Source organism: Taudactylus pleione, unplaced genomic scaffold (assembly GCF_031769625.1).
Source record: "Taudactylus pleione unplaced genomic scaffold, aTauple2 ptg000061l, whole genome shotgun sequence".
Lineage (NCBI taxonomy): Eukaryota > Metazoa > Chordata > Amphibia > Anura > Myobatrachidae > Taudactylus > Taudactylus pleione.
Window position 1 is genome coordinate 20643292 of NW_028284463.1, and position 24178 is coordinate 20667469.

The 24178-nt window shown below is 46.9% G+C and overlaps 1 protein-coding gene across 1 annotated transcript in view; it reads left to right on the top strand.

Moving 5' to 3' along the window:
* Positions 1-24178, top strand: part of LOC148535137 (uncharacterized) — a 53873-nt gene that overhangs the window by 24598 nt on the left and 5097 nt on the right. The window contains exons 9-19 of the mRNA XM_088464817.1: positions 4342-4464; positions 6390-6545; positions 6788-6841; positions 6933-7150; positions 7536-7612; positions 13471-13581; positions 15699-15779; positions 16402-16515; positions 16732-16853; positions 17592-17714; positions 18057-18099. Of these exons, the coding sequence (XP_088320943.1) occupies positions 4342-4464; positions 6390-6545; positions 6788-6841; positions 6933-7150; positions 7536-7612; positions 13471-13581; positions 15699-15779; positions 16402-16515; positions 16732-16853; positions 17592-17714; positions 18057-18099 (1222 nt within the window). The remainder of the gene's footprint in view (positions 1-4341; positions 4465-6389; positions 6546-6787; positions 6842-6932; positions 7151-7535; positions 7613-13470; positions 13582-15698; positions 15780-16401; positions 16516-16731; positions 16854-17591; positions 17715-18056; positions 18100-24178) is intronic.

The window sequence follows — 24178 nt, forward strand, 5'->3', positions numbered from 1 at the left end:
ACTGATGTGCATGGTCAAATATTCTCTGTAAAGCGCTGCGGGATATGTATGCGCTATATAAATAATAAATAAATACAAACATGGGGGGAATAAGGGGGCACAGAGGTGGGAGGGCAGAGTACACAGGAGAGCAGAAGGGGTATCGACATGGGGAGAGGGGAATAAGGGGGGGCACAGAGATGGGAGGGCAGAATACACAGGAGAGCAGAAGGGGTACAGACATGGGTAGAGGGGAACAAGGGGCACATAGGTGGAAGGGCAGAGTACACAGGAGAGTAGGGGTACAGACACTGGTAGAAGGGGAATGGGACACATACGTGGGAGGGCAGAGTACACAGGAGAGCAGAAAGGGTACTCATTTATCAATGAGAAACATCAAACAGGTCACTCCAAGTAGTTTTATTACTGTAAGTGTTTGTGCGGCACTCCATAGTTATACCCCAAAACGTTTATCACTCTGATTATAGGGCCTTCAGTGTCTCTAAGGCCTGGCGCTGTGCCCCTCAGTGCTTCAGCTGAACTCTCCTCGTGCTGTGGGCAGCCTCTGGCCGTGGTGTTGAGATGTTGAACAGCAGGTGGCGCCCTCTCACACATTCTGGAGTCACACAGCTAGGAAGTGTGGGTAGTACTATTCCAGCTCAGCGGCAGCCTCGCACAGGCGCTCTAGGAGGCAGGATCTGTCCATACACCAGCGCAGAAGTCAGGTGGAACGCACAGCTGGCGGCGATTGGGTGAGACGCCGCCGGCAGTGATTGGTTGGTTAATGCTGCCGGTGGTATTTGGACGAGAAGCCGCCGGTGGTGATTTGTTGCTCCGGCCACTGCGTGTGCGCGCGTCCTGTTAAGACTCAGTCCCTCACTTCCTGTATTGTGTAAAAAGGCGCTATAGCATGTATTTTGCAATCACTACGCCTCTGTCACCGCTCAGGAATGCCCACTACATATTTAGTACACTTCTCCCTGCGTACTGCCTGAAATTGCAACTGCGGCACTGTACGGACACTATCAGGATGCAAACTTAATTTGACTGATTTTAACACTCTGTGAGAAAGTTGGAGAAGATGTACTTAGTTTTACCTGTGCAAGTGGCATTGTGGCACCTGTAAGCTTTGGCCAGTAATTTCTCACACTGAACCTGATTTCAGGGGGTGCCTTTGAAGCAGCCCTGCACTTTAACCGAGGTGTTGTCTCACTTGGTCTTCCTCTTCGATGTTGCTCCATAGAGCCAGGGTTGATGAATGCTCGAGCAGTGGATGCTTTGAAATCCAACGGATTCTCGTCTTTGAATTCTGGCATTGGATACAGCAGCCAGGTGTTCACACAAGTCACATCAAGAAAGTAAAAGAACACCCGAATGTACCATCCCCTGTTTTTGCATCTGTGTGGGTACATCGCCGCACGCTGATCCATGAGATCCACTCCCCCCATGTGCGGGTTATACAGTGTAACGGCAAATGGTTGAGGGATGTGGATCACTTCCTTTTCTTTCTTGCTCCACCTCTGGGTAGAATCTTGCGGCTACATGGCCTGCACAGGAAGATGCAACATGAATCACTGAACTCTAGCCATGGTGTAATGGTGATCTTTTCACCATTGGCAACAAATGGTGATGCACCTCTTCCTTCATCTGTTATTCACTCTTCAACTTTGATTGTGCTCCCATGAGCCTGTTGGATTTACGTTTACCAGGTGCATAACTTCTGGAGGAGGAATGGTACAAAAAGGACCTTGTGATTGTTGTATTGCATGTCATCACACAAGCGAAGAACCACACCAGCACACATGCCCAGTGCACTAACTTCAGCCCAGTTTCAACTTGTTCCCTGATACCCTATACATGTGCCCAGATGATCCTGCTCTCACCCACACCTTGGCTTGGGTATCTTGGGAATGTACTGCTTCATATACTGATGGCCCTTGAAGGGAAGAATTTGCTCATCAACAGACTGAAGCTCTTTAAGATCAACTCTACACTAAAGGATGCCTTCAGCTTGTCTAACACAGGCCGCATTTTGACAAGTTTGTCTTTGTTTCCTGGCTGTTGAGGATAATTGTCTACAAAGTGAAGGTACCAGAGAATGTCTTCAAATCTGTTCACAGACATTGCATTTACAATCAGGCCAAGATGAAGCCCAAGACCAGTACTTTATGGGTCTGGGATATCTGAGAAAGGATGTTACCAAATTTATCCAAAGAAAACCTTTAAATTCATGGCTTGTCAGTGTCTGTAGTGTATACACATTTGTGTTATGGACCATTTCATCAACCATGGTATCAGGAAATGGGTGCAGAATGAAGTGTATGGGTTCTGTACTCTCAACATTCACTTTGTGCTGCCGTAAAAATGTGGACAAGACTCTTTCAAAATCATGGTGTTTGCTTTTCCACAATATACTGTGTTTTTATTTTTCCCTTTTGCTACCTCAACTACTTCATCATTATCATTATCATCATCATCATTGTTTGTTTCACTGCAGCTACTAGAACTTGTTGCTCTTTCTCCCTTCTGGTCTGGCTGCCATTCACCATCACTGGAATTTGATGGAATCTCTTCTACTACTCTTTACCTAACCCTGTTGCTAGATGCTCCTGATGTATGGAGAAAATAAAAACCATAATAATAATAATGCATCCGGCACAACTAATTTTAAATCCTTTAGAATTTTAAAAAGTTAAGATAACATATAGACTGAAGTGCAAAAAGTCATGGGATAGATGCCTAGTATCGTGTAGGACCCTCTCTAGCCGCGCAAAGTGCCTCAGCTCGACGTGGCATCGATTCCTCAAGTGGGACAGAAGACCTCCTGTAGTGATGTTCACCCATGCCGTCTGGATAGCTTCCCACAGCTCCCCTTATATTTGTAGGTGCAGGATCTTGGGTACGAATGGACCTCTCCACCATGTCCCATTAATGCTCGATTGTGTTCATGTCGGGCAAGCCTGGTGGCCACACCATTCGTCTGAACTCTTCAGAATGCTCCTCAAACCAATTCTAGATAACTTGGGATTGATATTACGGTGCATTCTTCTGCTGGAATACTCCATCGTAGTAGGGATGCATGAAGTCCGTGAAGGGCTGCAAATGGTCGTAAAGCAATGAAATGTAGCGGGACCGGTCAATGACGTGTTCAAGCAGACCCAACCCAAGCCATGTGACCACATCCCACACCATTATGGAACCACCACCATCAGCTTGCACGGTGCCTTGTTGTCAACTGGTGTCCTAACCCTATAGGTTAGGCCTATATGCCAGAATAAGCTTGCACGCAGTATGGATCTTTGTATTGCACAACATCCACTGAAGTGGACGTATGTTTTTACATCAACAGTGAAAAAAAATAATTTTGAGTATATGATCAGAACATCTACCATATTATGCCCTAAACATTAATTTCATTGAATTTATTATTTTGACCAACTCTGAGCACATCAGGGATTTCTGTAAAAGATTTTTACTGAAATTTGGCAGTGCTGGTAAACTTTTATCAGCCGTTTTATTATGACCTTATTGTTTTAGTAGGAATTAAGAACTACCACTAGGTGGCATACCTTCTAAGATTAGTAGAGATCCACAGAAGTGGACACCATGCACTAGCGAGTTCAAAAGAGAGTTTTTATAGGAGATTATGACTGAAAAACTGCTGTCCACTGTAGTGGCCTCTAGGCATGATAGGGTTAAATAAAATCGTGTTCTTTGAACCCATTAGGGAACACTGTGCACCCACCCTTTATGCTCTTGTTCAGCTATCCTGTGGGTCTTGGCTATGAAAATAACTTCGCTTAGGCTGGGTACACACTAGAGCGATATCGGCACATTATATCGTTTCCTGGCAAAATTTAACAACATTTTGTGCGGATCGCAAATTTGAGTACACCCGATTGCGCGCTCTAGCAAATCTTATACGACATCATCTGGTTGGCCGTGCTGCACGGTCAATCAGAAGATATTGTATTCGACGCCATGCTTCTGGATGCGGCTGCTGAACGATCGTGCACGGTCGTGTTCAAGTGTGTACGTGACCAGGAAACACATAGTTCTGATGTGTACGGGGCCTTAGAAAACGGAGCCCTTCAGACATACTGCAGAGATGGTTTGATATTATTATAATGGAGCCAAACTCCTGGCTGAGTCTTTGTATCCACCAAGGACCAATGACTCCAAATGGATTCAGCGGAAATGATTTAACTTGAATACAAATATCCTGTTTTTTATGAATTAATTATTATTATTTACCAGACATTTTCGGCCTAGTTTTTAGATTTTATTAGATGTGTTTTACTGTGATTAAAAATGCTGTTTGAAATATACGCATAAAATCTTTTTCCCTCCCCTCTGCTTCAGGATTGTAACCACTTTGCAAAAGCTCCTGGTCTCGGCAGATTATCCAAAGAACCTTTATGAGAAATTTGTTGCTTTTTATCTCTCTCTCCCGCTCCCTCCGCATTGCTACACTTTAATAAACGGGTGAGTCGCCTGTATACAGTCAGGTAACAGGCCAACGTCCCTCTGCCTGATGTGTACTGCTCTCACCCACTTTGTGTTTTATTTATAGCCACATTTTGAAAGTGTATCGATTTTCTATTTGCTATAGATGTAATTAAGAAGGAACCGTTTACACATTTATGGTCGACCTGGGCTATGGGTCGCTTTCTTTTAGTCTTATTATATTGTTATTTCTATTGGTGCATACACACGGTCAGAGTTTGTGTCAGATCTGAACGATAACGATTTTAAAAATCGTTCAATTGTTCATATCTGAAAGAAAAACCGACATGTGGGCCTGCAGCGATGAACGATGCGCGTTCCCGATGGTCAGATAACGATATCTGACATCTGATGTGTTTGTAGTCCGATTTTGACAATTTCATTCATATTAATACTGTCTGAAATCGTTCAAATTGTTGATAAAAATCGTTCAGTCGGTCATCAGACAGATCTGACAGTCTGTATGCACCATAACTGTGCTGCTGAAATTGTGTCTATACAAAAGGACTATGAATGGCTAGCTCATTTTAGATCAAATTTATTTTTGAAGTCACTGTTTATTAGCCCAGAATGGCCATAAATCCCATTCACCAATCAGGACCGCTGGACATGCAGGAAACTGATGACTACATTTGTCCCCTATGAGCGTTCTTGGCCTGCCACGCTAACTGGGCTCACATGATTTGGTCACTTGGCCTAAGCACCTTCTGTATTTATCACTTACATGGGCGGGCAGTTAGGATGCAGACAAACCTCTGTATCTACCAGCGGATGGGCAGCGTTACTCCTTTTCCTGCCATCGAGAGATGATTTGCAGTCTTGTCTTTGTAATTGAGGACACCATTGCTATAAATCCTAAAATGCCCAATATTTGTTCGTGTTAGAGATTAAATATCTCCTTGGGCACTCAGGCCCCCGTATTCAATTAGCTGCAAAAAGTCGGAATTTGCGGAAAAGTGTCGCGGATTACATTTTGCCAGGTGGAAAAGTATCACCGTATTCAGTTGCAAATACTTTTCGCATTCGTGAAAACGCAATGTAATAGGCGAAAAAGATTCGCCTACGAATAGGTGGCGAGAAGTGAAAAATCGCTATTTTGAGATGCAAAGCTGGGGAAACCACTCTGCACCCTTAGGACAGCCACCCAAAGGATAACTGTGCCAAAAAAATCCCTAAAACAATTACTGCTTAATGCCATTCTCCACCAATAAGCAAAGACGCTTATTAGAAGTTATTGAAACACCTTAAGTACCCCAAATAGCTTTATTAGGCCTATTCGGGGGCATCAACATTGATCCCCAATGTTAGTGCACCTTTTTGGGGGGTTCAGGCTGATTCCCCCATTTTTGTGTATAGGAAAGGGCCCTAGACAGCACACCCTGAATATATATAATGGGAGGTGCTACCTGTTGAGACTATTAATGCAGGCACACAAAAAGGCAAACCACAGGTGCACAACTCCAAATTACCAATTTTTGTGAGTAGGTAGCACAAGCAGCTTCTGCTGATTAAAATGATATGCAGCATGCCTATGTTCTTGGAGCAACTGCGGGTGTATCTGCATGCAAAATGCTACGATACAGTGTCTCAGCCGCTGACACTGTAATGTAGCTTTGTGCATGCAGATACACTGTGACACTGTAACGTAGCATTTTGATTGCAGATATACCCGCAGTTGCTCCAAGAACATAGGCATGCTGCATATCATTTTAATCAGCAGAAACTGCTGGTGCTACCTATTCGCTGTGCAAATAAGACGCATTTGAATGTAAAAAGCCACACAAAAAGACGATCGATGGAAAGGGTATAAAGCCTATAAAGTGTGACCTGTTAGGATACTATCTGTGTACATAGCGGTAGTCACTTGCTATGCTTTCCTTACAATGGAATTTGTATCCCACCAGCCTAAACGTTATGCGATGGGACAACTGTTTTTTGACGTCCGTGTTGGCCGGTCAGAATCTGACAGGAATGCGATCAAATAAAGGCAAGAAAGAATATCTGTGGGAGGCCTTACCTGTAGTGCAAGCCAGGGTGAAGAAACTGGAAGAAGACAAAAGGTTAGTACTCCTATTTGGCGGTGAGAGTTAGCATTCCTGCTTGGCACAACAGGTCTGAGCGTCACAATTCTGCAAAGCTGTAGGTTGTACCTTTAATTGGTGGCTTGGCGGAAAATCTAACAAAAACAAATGATAAAAGATTTTTTGGTGCCCTGTCTGGGGTACTGGTTCTTAGTAAATAGGGCACACTCTCCTGAATATTCATATTGTAGACAAATAACTAAAGTTGCTGTGTCCTATAGTTACAGGCAGCTGGTGCGCTACCTGAATGCAGTGCGAACCTCAGACATCAATGGGTAAGCCCCATTTTTACTTACGTTTAAACTTTAAACGCTTAACACACGATTTGCTGATGAGACATCTACTTTGCGTCCGTTTGTCTTGCAGGTTGAACTGCTTAAAGCAGAAATTGTGCTTTTATATGTGCAAGTACGGCGATTTCCCCACGGCGGCGCACTCCATGCTGCAGATAAAGGGAATGCAGGGTAGTATCAGCCAGCTCCTCACACCAGACCAGTTTGAGTTTTACCTCACTATGCTCCGAACCAGAAGCTGCCCTCCAGGGAACGAGCTTGTAGCTGAGAACTTGTGCATGCATCATGAAGGTCAGTGATTGGCCATGGCTGGGAAAGAGGCTGCCTCCACATTCTGCTGCAAGTTACGTCATATTGAGGGATGGGGGGTGTTCTTTAAATATAACGCACACAAATCCTTTTTCTTTCTACCAACTTCTACAAAATAGCCATTAATGGACATCTTGATTTAAGCAACTTGTGTATAAAATAAGTGTATTCGTAGAATAACACACAAACTTTTTCAAATCTGCCGATCGGAATAGAGAGAGAGAAATCTATTTAGTGTAAAGGTAACTAAGTCATCTGCTTGCTCTATGAATCCTTGTTATTGCAGTATGGGGTTTGCAGTTGTGATGCCCTTCAGGTCTCGCAGAGCTCCACATCTTCTATCTTTATTTTCTGTGCACTGTTTCAGGTATACCATTGAAGAAGGGAGTTTTGGTGCGGATAGCCATCAGGATACTTTACTGCAATAACAATCTACTTCAAGAGGTTAGTGAGAGGGTATTTACTGCTGTGACAAGTGCCTAACAGTGATCAGGGCTTCTGTCAGCCCCCGAATAGCCCTCCTGAGCGCTCCTGTAAATTGTATGTAAGTGTGACAATCCCCCAATACATTAGCTTGCGGTAGTGGTCTGGTGGGGTAAGCTTGTTGCTCCTGCATCTGTATCTAGGCTCTAGATTCCCAAAAATTCCGTATAGGCAAAGAGGCACAGGAGATTGTTCTTGGTCTACAGAGAGAGAGTGCATCAAGCTGGGTAATTCACTACAGGGTCAAAGGGGTCATTCCATGTCACATGGTCCAATGCAAATTTCCTTACCATTTATATGTGCTTCAATTCTCTGCACACTTTTCATACTATGAGTTATTCGGATATACTTTTTTTAAATTGCGTTTATAAAACTTTTTTGTATTTATTTATAACACACATCAAATCTCAACATAAGAAATAAAATAAAATCCCCCCACCCCTATGAAACCCCCACCCTCAGAAAAAAAACAAAAACCCACTTAATAAACAGCCATTTGCATATAGTCTCGTTAATACGTTAATACCCATGCACAATCGACATCAATACATAAATAATACAGAGCAAAATATCAGCACAGAAGAAATCTCAGCTATTCAATGTAGCAGAAAAATCATTACAAATAACTCAAAATATCAAAACATTATTGTGCCGTCTCGCTGGTCGCTAATCCATCAGCATCTGAGATCCCCCCACCTCCATTAACATAATGGGAAGATGAAATCCATGGGCCCCAAATACGCTCATATTTCAAAATACAGTTACGCTTAGTGTATAAAAAACGTTCGTTCCCCACCACTTCATTCATCAACCCACACCACTCAGCGAAAGTAAGGCTCCTAGCTGCCATCCAAGTACGGGCAATACAGACCTTTGCCAGAGTCATCGCATTAATCACATACTGGACCGTCGAACGATTAGCCCTGTCCACAAGACCCAATACAAAAATACACATTTTAGGGGACAACATGGGGATACCACGTTTCGTGTTGGTGACACAGTGACTTGGGACCAAAACACCTGGACAGCAGAACACTCCCAGAGGAGATACCCAAATGAGCACTGAGGAATAGAGCATTTAGGACACCTATCAGGCGCTCTAGATCCAAATCTATTCAATAATAGGGGAGTAAGATCCACCCTGTGTAATAAAAAAAATTGTATCTGTTGAAATCGCACTGCAGAGGTGGCAGACACAGGACTATTCAACATTAGAGACCACTCATCATCATCTAATGGACCCAAATCATCCACCCATTTGAGTCTAAGTGGTGCTAGGGTATCATCGGAATTGGCAGTAAGGAGGTAGGAATAAAGTCGAGAACTGAATCTCCTACCACTGGTCGCTTGCAGCATAACCCTAACAGGATCAGGTGTAAGTTGCGGAGGGCCAGAAGAAAACTGGATGGCTAAAGCATGTCGGAGTTGTAAGTAGCGGAAAAACATAGTATTCGGGACCCCAAATTCAGTCCTAACATTGTCAAAAGTTTTTAAAACCCCATCACTATACAACTGCCCGAGGGAGAAAACCTCCCTCCCAGACCACAAAGAGCTACAGTCTAATAGGGCCAGCTCTCTAAGAGCTGAAGAATGCCATAAAGACAAATCAGGATCGATACCTTTTGCCCCCACTAATGTACGGGCCTATTTCCACAACTTATGAGCCTGTGTGACCAATGGAACTCCCCCTGTCATCGAGTAATAATTGCAAAGGGCAACACCTTCTAGAAACAGTATGTACCAAGAAAGTAGGTAGATCCCGGCTCCCCTTACCCAACACCCACCCCTGCAGATGAACCAATTGTGAAGCCAAATAATAAAGGCGGAAATTCTGTAATGCCAGGCCACCCAACTCTCTGGGTCTACATAGAGCATCAAGTTTTTTATTTGAGGATGCTTCTCTGCCCAAGCTAAAGAGGAGATATAACTATCTATCAATCTAAATATGCGAGGAGAAATATAAACGGGCCTGCTGAAAAACGTACAAAAATTTGGGAAGAACAATCATTTTTACCAAATTCACCCAACTCGTGACAGTCAAGGGAAGTTTATTCCAAACGAGGACTCAGATATAGATTTATTTCTACTTCATTGTCCATAGGGGATCCACAGGGTTGACCTTGGGGTATAGCTGGATCTGGATCCACGGGCACCACGCAGTTAAAGCTTTTGCTTTAACTGGACCCAAGTGCATCCACTCCCAGGATGCACTTGGGTCCATCCTCCTCTATACCCCACCCCCGAGCCACAGGCACCTCAGTTTTAGTTGGTGCCCGGCCGGATTCGGGTCACCCTTAGCGCAGGGAGGCTGATTAGCAGCCCCTAAGCTTATTTTTAGAGTGTTTTTTTATTATTTTTAACTGACTCTTCAGACCGGCAGCATCAGACTGTCCATTGGACGTCCACGATGCCGCTCCTACACTCCACTGGCGCCGCAACGCCAGTACAGATCTTGGGGATCCCGGTGGGACTCCAGAGTCTGTGCTAGCCGGGCTCTGGGGACTCCCACGACTGCTGCCGGAGCACTGGGGATCAGGCGGTGACCCGCGTGTATATGCATTTGAATGCCTCCGGTTTCTGGGGGCAGACCGGAGGTGCTAGCAGTGGCGGCGGGCTCCCCCTCTCCGGAGCAATACCCCGGCGGGACCACTAGACCACCAGGGAATAATGCCGGCAGCGGGAGCATGCATCCCTGGGCTTAATTGCTAGCCAGCGGAGGCACCCTTCCCTGTCTAGCGCCTCCTCAGCTCAGCGCGCCTTTCCGCTCGGGTCTGGCGACGCTAAGCTGCTTCCTCCTGCGGCCACTCCTCCTCTGAGGTCTCCGGCGGCCATCTTCCCAGGCAGTGTGTGGACTGGTCCCTCTGTGTACCTCTCCCCTGCTAGGAAAAGCGTACACAGCGCTATAGCCCTCCCAGACACTGAATCTGGGCATGTTGATTGTAGTGACAAGGTGCAGTGAGTATTAACTTTCTGCATTGTATTTGCTAGTGCTGTCTGTGCTTTTATTTCTACTTACTGTCAATCTATAACTATCCCTTTCCTTCTCCTACGGCCCTGGCAGGTGTGTGTGTGGGAAGGGCTTTTCTCAGACCTCACTTACATAAATTCACGTATTTGTGAGGCCGGTCACATACAGTTGTGTGCTACACTGTTCCATATTTGTGTGCTGCATACTTGTGGGTGCGCAGGAGTCAAACACTGAACTTCCCTATTGTGTTATATATATATTTATATTTGTCATGTCTGATGAGGAAGTTGAGCGCTCCACGGCTCCTACTTTGTTCTCCTGCAGACGCTGCGTCGCAGGAGTAGATAAGGAGGTTTGATCACTGATGATATGGCGGAGGCCTGGGAGGTTCCAGCCTCAGAAACGTTTAGCGTCTAGTTATCCGTTTCCTGCAGGTCATTGCAAAAAGTGGGAAACCCCGCCCGCGGTAGAATCTCATGTTACTCGCTTAATCAAAAGCGCTGCCTTGTCTTTGCCGTCCATTTCCAGCTCTCATCAGCACAATGCTTCAGGCGCGCAAGCCTGCTTCCTCCAGGATTTACCACAGAGTGTGGCATACTTATTTTCACTGGCGTGAGTCCAGAAACTACGATCAGCAGGCGTTTCGTGTTTCTAGGGTTTTGGCGTTCCTTCAGTCTGGTTTGGACCTAGGCTTACGCCTTAGCTTCTTTGAACGCTTATGTGTCTGCACTATCTGTGTGGTTCCAGCGTAGGATAGCTGCACTGCCTGATGTCCGCACCTTTTTCCAGGAGGTTCTCAGGATTTAGCCTCCCTTTGTTCCCCCTGTGGCTCCTTGAGATTTGGCGGTGGTGATTCAGGCCCTACAGGGTCCTCCATTTGAACCTCTTGAGTCGGTGGAACTCAAGTGGTTGACGGTTAAAACTGTTTTTCTCCTGACTATTGCTTCAGCCTGTCATTCTCCTTTTCTGATTTTTCTCCAGGACAGGGCGGTGCTTCACATTCGTCTGGGTTTTCTTCCTAAGGTGGTTTCTAAGTTCCACATTAATCAGGAAATCGTCGTGCCGGCATTTCAGTCACCTGATCTCTCGGCTGGTGAGTCTTCCTTAGATGTTGTCCGTGCTCTGCGTTTATGTGGACCGGACTAGTTAAATTCGGAAGTCTGATTCCTTGTTCGTCCTCTTTGGTTTTCACAAGAGGGGTTGGGCTGCCGACAAACAAACTTTAGCCCGTTGGCTTCGTTTGGTTATTTGTGAGGCTTCTGTACAGGAGGGTTTGCCTGTTCCAGCCTCAGTTAAGGCTCATTTTACTCGGTCTGTGGGTCCCTCGTGGGCTGCTGGCCCTGACGCCAGCAAAGTATTACTAATTTGGACAGTTCCAATACCCCTCTTATTTGGAGTGGTTAAAACCATACTAAGTCCTCCACCTGTTTCCAGTCATAGTCTACCCACTGCAATACTATAGGCAGGAATCTCCGCCGGAGCTGATGAGGATCTGCTTCCTCCCTCTCTGCAAAATCTAGTAGCAAGGCAGCAAAATCTGGTAGCCATGGCGACCTGGCCCCCGGGATTTGTCGAGCCCTGGGAGTATGGCCACACCTAACTTGTGCCGCAGCTGGCTGAATTTACCCCAGTGCCTGAACTGTGACCCCTCTCACCAGTGTCAGTGATGCTACTTGCTGAGAGTTCCCGCATAGCGCTCATCTACAGTCTCCCTACACTTACTCATAACATCTCATAATGACAGGACAGACACTCCTGATAATCATCCAGTGACATCGTCACAGCTGTATAACAGTGTAGAACATATACAAAAAGGCACCCAGGGGTGCACAGGTCACATGCAGAGTAGGAAAACACTCTGTAGAAAAGAAAATTATAATTGTGTACTGCTCTGTCTTCATCATCCAGGTCTCTAATGCTTATGGTTCACTAAACAGATGTTACCGACTAAAGATTCCTTTATGTGATGCAGTAAGGGGGCCCCAAACCAGCTCACACAGATACAGGGGTTTTTTTTTTTTGTTCTACGGCTTTATATTTTTGTCTCCTTGTCGGGCAACGAACTAGATCACTGAGGCGGTGCAGCGTAGCAGGAGGTTATAATGGTGAGGGAGGCAGTTTAACTGGATTTAATGTTAAATCTAAAACCAGTTCTCTCCAGGCTGTAACGAACGCTCTAATGATCTCGCTGCCCACTCTATTCTGAAGGCGCTCGGTTCGAGAGATGTAGATTGGATCAGGTCAGGGGTTCAGACCGCAGCCGAATGCACCAGGTGTGGTGTTCAGACCGCAGCCGAATGCACCAGGCGTGGTGTTCAGACCGCAGCCGAATGCACCAGGCGTGGTGTTCAGACCGCAGCCGAATGCACCAGGCGTGGTGTTCAGACCGCAGCCGAATGCACCAGGTGTGGTGTTCAGACCGCAGCCGAATGCACCAGGTGTGGTGTTCAGACCGCAGCCGAATGCACCAGGTGTGGTGTTCAGACCGCAGCCGAATGCACCAGGTGTGGTGTTCAGACCGCAGCCGAATGCACCAGGTGTGGTGTTCAGACCGCAGCCGAATGCACCAGGTGTGGTGTTCAGACCGCAGCCGAATGCACCAGGTGTGGGGTTCAGACCGCAGCCGAATGCACCAGGTGTGGTGTTCAGACCGCAGCCGAATGCACCAGGTGTGGTGTTCAGACCGCAGCCGAATGCACCAGGTGTGGTGTTCAGACCGCAGCCGAATGCACATTTTTAAAAATGGGTAAAGGTGGAACTTTCTATCTTCCATTCTGGCAGGCTGTATATGCTTCCATTTGGTGTTTGGGAAGGATCAGTAAAATGTTTTTGGTTCCTTTTTTCGTTTCAGCCAAAATGTTGGAGCATTCTAATCCGAATCTGGTGCACAAATGATGCGTTGTCCAAAGAAGGAAAGCCGCTACCTCTCAGTTTATTTGAACCTGATAAACGTCTGCAGCGGGTACGTCCTGGCATTAAATGCCCTGTAGCTGTACTGTGGCACTCAAGCTGTCGTGGAAGTTATCACATAACAGGTTGCAGATTCACATATTGCATAGGTCCTGATATTTATATTTAGTTTTTTTCCTTACTACTTTCTGGGTAAGCTGTAACCTCCATTTGAAACCGGACTTTAATTCTGTTTAACATTAGTTGTCACAGGAGCAGTGGGGGCATAAAGCTCTCCCACCACAAGGAGGCTCCTACTCCGCCACCTCTGACCATGGAAATCGTATAAAGCTTTACAAAAGCTTGTTGCCATGGTAACCATTAAATGCTTTTTTGTTAATTGCTTTATGTTGACTGTTGTAATAAGTAAACTAAATTGGACGTCTCCATCGTGGCACCATTTTATTGAGGATCGTTCAATGCCTCTTGCAAAAAAACTGCTTCTGCTTCAAAACTAGGGTTTGCAGATTCAGTGCTCACAATGTTACAGCACCAACTTCCCTTATTATCAGGAGGTCTGGCACATAATGGGATGCAAATAGAAAGTATGGTGGTCACTCAAATCAGCTTAATGATATTGCCCAGGTGCTTGTAAAGGGAGGGGTTTACACTGAACCAGAGGGGGAAAAAAAGGGATATTCCCTCCAGCACACTGCAGCAATATTGGCAAAAATACTTGAATCCTACATGATAACAGAATTCAGAGGTATTAGTTGTATACATTTGCAAATATATGATTAAGCGCCGGGCCAACGTCAAGGCTTCTCTATACCGGCGTCCCTAACATATTAAGGGGTTCACGTCCGAGGTGCAGGGCACCCCAAAAGAATCCAGCCAAGGATCATTCCCAGGGCATCACACGAAAATGGAAGAAAGGTGAATTTCTATTATGTAGGATTCAAGTATTTTTGCCAATATTGCTGCAGTGTGCTGGAGGGAATATCCCTTTTTTTTCTGTGGTTCAGGGTAAACCCCGCCCTTTACAAGCACCTGGGCAATATCATTAAGCTGATTTGAGTGACCACCATACTTTCCATTTGTACTTCTGAGAGGCATGATGGGAGCCAGCATTGGGAGGATGTGCTGGTCCGTATAGTGCCATGTGGAGGTTTCTGGGGTACCTCCTAGGTGAGTCAGCTCTCGGCTTATACACGTGCTGTTATCATGCAGTACATTAATTGTAATTATATGACCCAGATTGGGTGCTGCTATTTGGTAGCAATAATTATTTTGGGGTAAGCGTTTGGGCGTGGGGCCCCCGGAGTTGCTCTGGCTGGGCCTTTTTCAGGGCATCACCACTTAATTCACATAAATACTTTTTCATCACTTTTCTATTTGTTTGTTTATTATCTATGTCATTTTAATTCTTTATTATATTAACACATTGATTTATCTTTTACACATCTATACTTTACACTTCACTATCACCTTTCTTCCATTTTTGTGTGATGTCCTGGGAATGGTCCTTGGCTGGATTCTTTTGGGGGTGCCTTGCGCCTCGGACGTGAACCCCTTAATGTTAGGGACGCCGGTATAGAGAACCCTTGACGTTGGCCCGGTGCTTAATCATATATTTGCAAATGTATACAACTAATACCTCTGAATTCTGTTATCATGTAGGATTCATGTATTTTTGCCAATATTGCTGCAGTGTGCTGGAGGGAATATCCCTTTTTTTTTTTCACATAATGGGATACGATAGTGTACAACATACATCGTTTCCCACAGTGCAACACAGGTTATCTAGTCCTGATGTCGGTATGCATGGAATCAGTGTTTGTACTGGAACACATTCCTTAAGGCCAGAACACACTAGACGTTGTCTGGTGTGCCCGTCCTCATCAGCGACTGGACCTGGCGGGGTAGCCGGCTTTGGCAAGTGCATACACACTTGCCGATGCTTACAGCGATGGCCGAGGCCATTCTGCATTCAACAGCATGGCCCTCGTTAATGTTATCCTCTGTCGGACCTACATGCAGGGCCAATGGAGGATGTTGATGACGAGCTAGAGCGTGCATCTAATCTGTACCTATCATGGACGCGCCTGTCAGTGACTGACACTGCCCCCAAGAACTGCAGCTGAAACTCATTATCGATCCTGACTGCAATGCTATTTCTGCTTTTCCTAGATGGTGATGGATATGTCCTGTTCTATCCTGGATGAGCTGCACAGGCAGACCAATGTTCACTTACCAGATCCGTTTCATAAAGTAGGTTTCCTTAGGTCTCTTCTCTGCTTCCATATACTTGATGGGTAAACTTGGCGTGTATGGGCTGTCATGTGTGGTTTGCTTTGCTGCCCTCCAATTACTGTGACCATTATCATTCATCCCTATGGAGAGATCCGGGTTGTATACACAAAAGCGACCACGGATGGGAGAAAGTAGAGCAATGTCTGCCTTCTAATGCTTGTGTATGAGTGCCCATGGGGATCGGTGATCCCTTACTGTAGGTCAGTTCACCCTCTGCAGTGCGGCTGTAGGTAACATTACAGTATAGTATATGGGAGTATTATTTGTTCAGGGTCCATAGGCTCCACAGGGAGGCCTTGGGGTGTAGCTGGTGAATCTGGAATCCGGGCACCACGCAGTTAAAAGCTTTCAGCTCCCAGGATGCACCGGGCCACTCTCCCTATACCCCGACCCCAAGCCAGAGGCACCTCAGTTTCATTGGTGCCCGGCTGGAGTACATTTCTGAATGACAAAAATACAGGGTCTCTGAAACTAAACTTCATATAAGTTTCCACATCATAAGTTACATTTTTTTCGGATCATTGTCCCGCTTCCACTACCATACACTAAACGTGTGTCGTACTTCCCGCCATTGTTCTAGCCATCAACTTGGAACGCTGCTGAGCTAATCCTGGTCAATCAGGCGGTGGTGCGGTTTATGATGGCCTCTCTTCCTCCGCTACGCGGGATGTTGGAACTAGTTTTTGCATATGGGGTAAGATTATGCATAATTTTAACTGCGCTCTTTTTTGTGAGCTTTTAATTTGTTCAAAACCCTAAACTCACCAAAGCTTAGTTATAGCTGATATATATATATCAGCTATAACTAGGGGGAGGGTTAGGGAATAGGCACTAAGAGGGGAGGGTTATATATATATATATATATAACACCTGGCTTGTCTTAACCACATGTTTTTGTGTCCTGCTATAGTTTAATCACTGGGCCCTGGCTCTTCTGATCGAGGGAATCGGTTTCATGCACGCGCTACTATTTAGCTTCATAGCTAACCTTACAGCGGAGATGAGTGAGAGAGAGCAAGAGGTGATAGAACTGTAAGTTTCATGTGCTCACAATATTAGTATGCGGGGGAGGGGGCGGACGGCTGTAGGTGACTTCTAATTAAAATGTGGAGCAGTATTCATGTCGATAAGCAGTCAGCCATTACCCTATTTGTATGTGAGGTCGCTAGTAAAATACACCTAGGCTATACGTGAGAGTTGAGCTGCATATTGCACTGTGCCCTCCGGTAGCACCAGCTTGCCCGTGCAGGCAGGTGAGTTGTAGAGAGTAGGGCAGTAGGCCTAAGAACAACTCTTTCTCTGTGTTTGTCATAAACTTAAGTTATCCTCTAATTTCTTATCTGTACACCCTAACTAAAAAATACACATATTTTAAAAGTAGAAGCTTTAGGGAGGGAATTGCTTAGAAATGATCACTGAAGCTGGTTCCGTAGCATTTTGCACACTCACCAGAAAATCTTCTCCTGCACTGAGGAGCCCTAACAATTGTGAAACAGTCTGTAGATCTCCTTAGGCAAAACTCAGAGGAGCTGTCACCGTTTAATGACCTTTCCGAGACTACGTCCTTTTTTTTCCTGACCGGACGATTATTCCACTAGCGCATAAACCATACAGCGCTATCGCATTGTATTTAATGCTTCTCTGAAAGCTTCAAGCCGAATACGGATAGTAGCGGAGGGGAGAACCGTTCATAGCTGGATCAGGGTCATGTGACGCTGCGGATGGATATAGTCTATTGGTCATACTATTTTTACCCATCTTGTTTGACAGATTTAAAATCCGGGGACCCGGCTATGTGTCACAACTGGTTCCCGTCTTCTTGCTGAACAGGAGCGCGGATGTGCGGTCAGTCGGGTTCCACATAATCGATATTCTCCTACGAAACTTATCCCAGTGAGTGTAACATAGGAGGATCTGGACACTTGGTGTACCTTATACAGTAACACGTCTTGCCGTTAACATGCTTCTAGTGCAGCTGAATAGTAGGTCATGTTTAATTTTTTTTCTTTTACTAAAATATTTAAATACTCTAAAAAAGATTTTTTTTTTCACTTAAGTAAAAAAACAATTCTAAATTTTTATTTTTTTATTTTTTTTTATGTAACTTCTGAAAAAAATAGTGATTGTCAGTGAAGTGGATAAAGGTTCCGACACTTTGGTATTAAGCTTGTGTTATGCCCCGTCCTGTTCCCTTGTCAGCATAGAACCAATAATGACACAGTGTTTTGTGCTTAGGCTTCCATGGACACACGCGGTTGGCAATTACTTGCAGAACTCGGTAAGTAAATATCACTACACTTAGCGTTCATCAGCCATCACTGGGCTCCGGATGCGGTCAGAATACCGACCGCTGGGATCTGAATGCTGGCGCCGGAATCCCGACACCTGTCAGAATCCCTGCGCCGGCATCCCGAAGGTAAGTAGCGGGGTTAGGTACTAAGGGGAGGGTTATGTTTAGCGTGTCTGGATGCCAGTGTTGGGATTCTGACCGCCGGTATTTTGAGCGACTGCATTTCGTACCCAACCCCTTCGCTCTATGTAACACTCATTTAATAGAAAATTGCATATAAAAGTGAGGCATAGGTTAATCTGTGTTATATATCTTAAAAAAAGTTATGAATACAACACAGCGCTCCTTGATGTTAGATGTAGGCTATAAATCAATATAAACCAATAAGGTGCTCAATTTATTTAAAATGAGACCAAAATATTACTGCAAATATTCAGATTTTTTTCATAAAACCAAATAAAAGCAGATATCAACACAGAATATTGATGATAAACCATAAATATGGTACAAAATAACATCATTAAAAAACAAATATATGCAGGGATCTTTCCATTCATACCATATAAGGCACGTGGTATGTGTTTATGGAGCGCGCTTGAGGAAGGACATCAGTCAGAAATGCGTTGTGCGGCCGCCATGGCATTTCTAATACGGGACTTCTGGAACGCCATTCTTCCAAAGGGCTAAAACGCTGCGTGGTGTGTTGTGTTGTGGAACTCAGCCTAGGTCCGGACGATGGCTCCATAAACACATTGGGCCTGATTCAGAGCCACTCGTAAGCGGCCGCTCGTTCGCTCCGAGCGATGTTTGCCCAACTGCGCATGCGTACGGATCGTTATACGCATGCGCGAGCCAGTCAGTGCGGCCGAAATTCATGTGCTCGCAAAATAGCGAATGCCTGCTAATTTGAGTGACAGAATTAGGCGTATGTGGGTGGTAACAGGGGAAGGTGCTTGAAAACGGGGAGTAGAGATCCGATCGCAGGCGTGCTTAAAGGTCAAAACGGGCGTTTTATGGGTGTGCATAATTAAAACAGCAGCGTCATTGACCACGTCACTGGGTTATTTAATAGCCAGAACTGCTCGCAAAATTGTGGTAGCAAAAACCAACCACAAGAATAGCGAGCAGTTCATACGCTGGTCGATGTACTCGATTAATCTAATAAATAGCGGACATGACGTAGGATGCGAGCGGCCAGGGGGCATAGTTTCCCAAAAAACGACCGCAAGTTTTGTTCGCTCGTTCAGACCTAGAGGCGTGAACAGACCGCAAACAGCGAACGGTTCATTTGAATAGCCACCCCTATTTTCTGGATGAGCGAGCGCTAATTGCGTCCGGCTCTGAATCAGGCCCTTAGTTTACACCCACCACGTGCCTGATATGGAAAGATCCCTGCATATAGTTGTTTTTAATGGTTATTCTGTACCATATTTATGGTTTATCATCAATATTCTGTGTTGATATCTGCTTTTTTTTTTGTTTTATGAAATAAATGTGAATATTTGCAGTAATATTTTGGTCTCATTTTAAATAAATTGAGCACCTTATTGGTTTATATTGATTTATAGCCTACATCTAACATCAAGGAGCGCTGTGTTGTATTCATAACTTTTTTTTTTTTTTTTTTAGATATATACTGTATTTGAGTTCAAGTGTTACTCATTTGAATCCAACCTGCTGCACGTTTGGTGTGCATTGCGCCCAAAAACTTGTTTTAATATTGTATGTCGTTAATCTGTGTTATACCCTGTGCATCATATAGGAATAAATAATAAAATAATCTGTGCATGTGTTAGTTTCCAAGAATTGGGCAAATACCACTGAGGAGCTGTATAATCTGTACCCAGTATTTCCTGCAGACCAGTGTAGTAGGATCTGCGGACGGCCCAGTCACTCACACTAGTAAAACGGTGCTGGACGATCTCATGGAGACCAGTTCCTCTATGTGCACCCACCATCTGGACTCGCTATGCGTACGTTCCAGGTCTAAACAGGTCACATGAACAAATTGTGTAACACAATAAACCACTGTGACCAGCTGCAGGCAGTCTTGTGTGTAGTTTCTCCTTGTTTCTACTTCAGGGTCCATAGGGGGTCCACAGGGTTGACCTTGGGGTTATAGCTGGAACAGGATCCATGGGCACCACACAGTTAAGCTTTTAGCTCCCAGGATGCACTTGGGTCCTCCTCTATACCCCGCCCCCGAGCCACAGGCACCTCAGTGTAAGCTGGTGCCCGGCCGGAGTCGGTCACCGCGCAGGGGGGCTGCAGGAGCAGCCCCCAGAAGCTTTTTATTTTAAGTTAAATTTTATTTATTTTTAATCTATTTTTACTACAGACGGCAGCGAAGGGCTGTCTGTACAGACGCCCACGCTGCCGCTCTGATCCCCGACTGGCGCCGCGACGCCAGTACTGATCTGGGGATCGCGGCGGGAGGACAGAGTCCGTACTAGCCGGACTCTGTCTACCTCCCAGGACTGCTGCCGGAGTCGCCGGGGATTCAGGTAAGCCGCGCGTCGCTGGCTAGCGGCGGCGCGCGGAATGCCTTAAATGCAGTCCTTTAGCCTCCGGTCCTGGGGACAGACCGGAGGCTGCTGGCAGTGGCGGCGGGCCCCCCCCATAACCCGTGGGACCACTAGACCACCAGGGATAACCGGCAAGCGGGAAGCCAGCATCCCTGGGGTTATGGCCAGCCAGGGGAGGAAGCCTTCCCTGTCAGCGGCTCCTCCCCTCAGCTCAGCGCGCCTTTCAGCACGGAGTCTGGCGTCGCTGAGCTGCAGTTACACGGCCACTCCTCCTCTGAGGTCTCCAGCGGCCATTTTCCCAGTGGCAGCGCAGATCTCAGGGAGCATGCGGACCGGTCCCCCTGTGTACCTCTCCCCTGATTAAGGACAGCGTACACAGCACTATAGCCCTCCCAGACACTGAATCTGGGCAGGTTGATTGTAGTGTAAAGGTGCAGTGAGTATATCTTCCTGCATGGTATGTGACTTTTTGCTAGTGCTGCCTGTCTGTGCTTATTTTCCGCCTACTGTCAGCTTATACCTATCCCTTTACTTCTCCTACAAGCCCTGCAGGTGTGTGGGGGAGGGGCGTTTCTACTGACCTCACTTATATAGATCACGTATTTGTGAGGTCCGTCACATACAGTTGTGTGCTACTCAGTGCCATATTGTGGGCTGTTGTTCAGCACACCGGTGAGTGCGTTTTACTTCTACCCTGGTGCCAGATATATAATTTATTCTGTCATGTCAGACGAGGAGGTTGAGCGCTCAGTGGCTCCGGTGTTGGCCTCCTGCGGACGCTGTTCTGCAGGAGTAGATAGGGAGGATTTGTCACAGGATGGCCTGTGTAGTCGATGCCAGGTGGCTCCTGGCCCATCCAGACCTTCTCTGGCGCAGGAACCACCGTGGGCGATGTTTTCTCAAGTGCTGGTGTCTATTGCGGACCGTCTGTCGGTCCCGACTGCTCTCCCTACTAGGGCGGTGCCCCAGCCGACCATCCCCCATTCCCCGGGTGTCCCGCAGTTATTGCGGAGTCCTCCTGGGTCTCAATCAGTTGGTCCCTATGCGGGGTTGCCTATGTATATACAGGCTTCCCCTGTGCCGCAGCAGCCTGTGGTACCTTTTCAGGCCCCTATGGCGACGCCTCCACCATGGGTGGATGTGCTCTCCAACTCCGTGCAAAATTTGGCGGCCGCTTCCTCGGCTTTTCAGTCAATGTTGCAGACTGACATGCCTTCTAGGATTTCAAAACGCCCACTCATGACACGGGCTGCTCAGGTATCGGACTCAGAGGATTCCTCAGATGATGGGGAGGTCCCTGATGACACTGACTCGGACGCCTCGGTCCAGGAAATGGATACCAAGTCGTCCATTAATGTGCGAGCACTAGTTAGGGCGGTGCGAGCTATTCTTCTTATAGAGGATGAGGCACCGGTTCCTAGGTCGAAGTTTCCTAGTTTCAAAAAAACTAAGGTGGCTTCTGCGGTGTTTCCCCTGTCGGATCAGTTGACGGATCATATGGCGGTAGCTTGGAAGGCGCCCAGTAAGAGATTCCTTCCTCAGAAGCGGTTGGCTTCTAATTACCCCTTCCCTGAGGCACATTGTAAAAAATGGGAAACTCCACCGGCGGTGGATTCCCATGTCACCCGTTTAACTCGGGGCGCCACCTTACCATTACCGTCGATATCCTCGCTGAAGGATCCCACGGACAGGAAAGTTGAGACTTGCTTAAAGCCTATTTACTCCCTCTCCGGGGCGGTGGCCCGACCGTCCATGGCCATTTCCTGGGTGGCCAAGGCCATTGAGGGGTGGGCCAATGCATTGGAAGATACCTTCCCGGACGATGCTCCGGATGTCCAGCGGGCGTTGTTGGGACAAATGAGGGACGCCGCTTCTTACATTGGAGAAGCTTCTTTAGATGCTAGTCTGCTGACCTCGCGGGTATCGGCTGCAGCGGTGTCTGCCCGCCGATCCTTATGGTTGCGGTCCTGGAGAGCGGACTCTGATTCAAAGAAAGGTCTGGAGGCCTTACCTTTCAATGGGGAATTACTATTTGGTCCGGACTTGGACAAAATAGTGGACACCCTGGCTAAATCCAAGTCGGCCTTCCTCCCTTCGGCGGCACTGCCTGCTAAGGTTCGGAGTTCGGCTTTTCGTTCCTTTCGGGTTCAGGGTAAGGCGAAAGGTCAGTCCTTCCCGAGACAGTCTGCGAGTAAGACGGCCTCTAAACCCAAGAAGCAAGCCTGGAGTGCTCGGCGCCCTTCTTCCAAGCAGGAAGATAAACCTACGGCCTGATGGGACGGGCCTCCCTCTGGGGGACCTCAGAGTGGGAGGCCGACTTCTTCTATTTGCCCAGTGCTGGCACAATACCACCACGGATGCCTGGGTTCGAGAAGTGGTCTCCCAGGGGTACGCCCTGTCTTTTCGGCACAGACCACCCCACCAGTTTTTCTGCACAAGTCCTTCTCAGAACAAGACCAAGGCGTTACAGGTTCAGGAGGCTATAGAGTCCTTGCTGAAAGCAGGGGTCATTGTTCCCGTTCCTCTATCACAACGAGGGACGGGGTATTATTCGTCTCTGTTTCTGGTGCAGAAACCCAATGGTTCTCATCGCCCTATCCTCAACTTGAAGTCTCTGAACAAATTCCTCAGAGTTCCCAAGTTCAGGATGGAAACGTTACGTTCCATCATTCTGGCGATGGAACCGGGGGATTACATGGTGTCCCTGGACATCCAGGACGCCTACCTCCATGTTCCGATAGCATCTTCACACCAGCGGTATCTGAGGTTCGCTATCCTTCAACACCACTATCAGTTCCGGGCGCTACCCTTTGGTCTCTCCACGGCACCGAGGGTGTTCACGAAGATTATGGCGGTCATGGCCGCACATCTTCGGAACCAGAATGTACGGCTGCTGCCGTACCTGGACGACCTCCTGTTGCTGGCGAGCTCCCCGGAGGTACTGCTTCAACATCTCCACCTGACGATCGCTTGCCTGCAAGCACACGGGTGGTTGATAAATTGGAAAAAGTCCTTTCTGATTCCATCACAGCGGATGGTTCATTTGGGAGCCCTGCTGGATTCGCGTCAGCAAAGGATCTTCCTGACTCCGGAGAAGGTCGCCTCACTACAGCTGCGGATACGCAGTTGCCTGAGCCGTTGCCGCCTGTCGGTCCATTCGGCTATGAGAGTTCTGGGGTCCATGGTGTCGACATTCGACATGGTGGAATTTGCCCAGTTCCATTCCCGGCCCCTGCAGGGGCTGATTCTATCAGAATGGAACGGGTTACCTCACCGGATCCGCTCTCAGGTGCTGGTGTTGTCTCCGGACGTTCGGCTATCTTTGGCTTGGTGGCTTCAGACAGCTCATCTGGTCGAGGGGCGCCCATTTTGGATCCCGGACTGGGTCCTGCTCACGACGGATGCCAGTCTCCGGGGTTGGGGGGCAGTGACCGGCTCTTTGTCGCTTCAGGGTCGTTGGTCAGCGGAAGAAGCACTTCTCCCCATCAACATCCTGGAACTGCGGGCAGTATACAAGGCCCTGCAGTCGTCCGGCCCCGCTC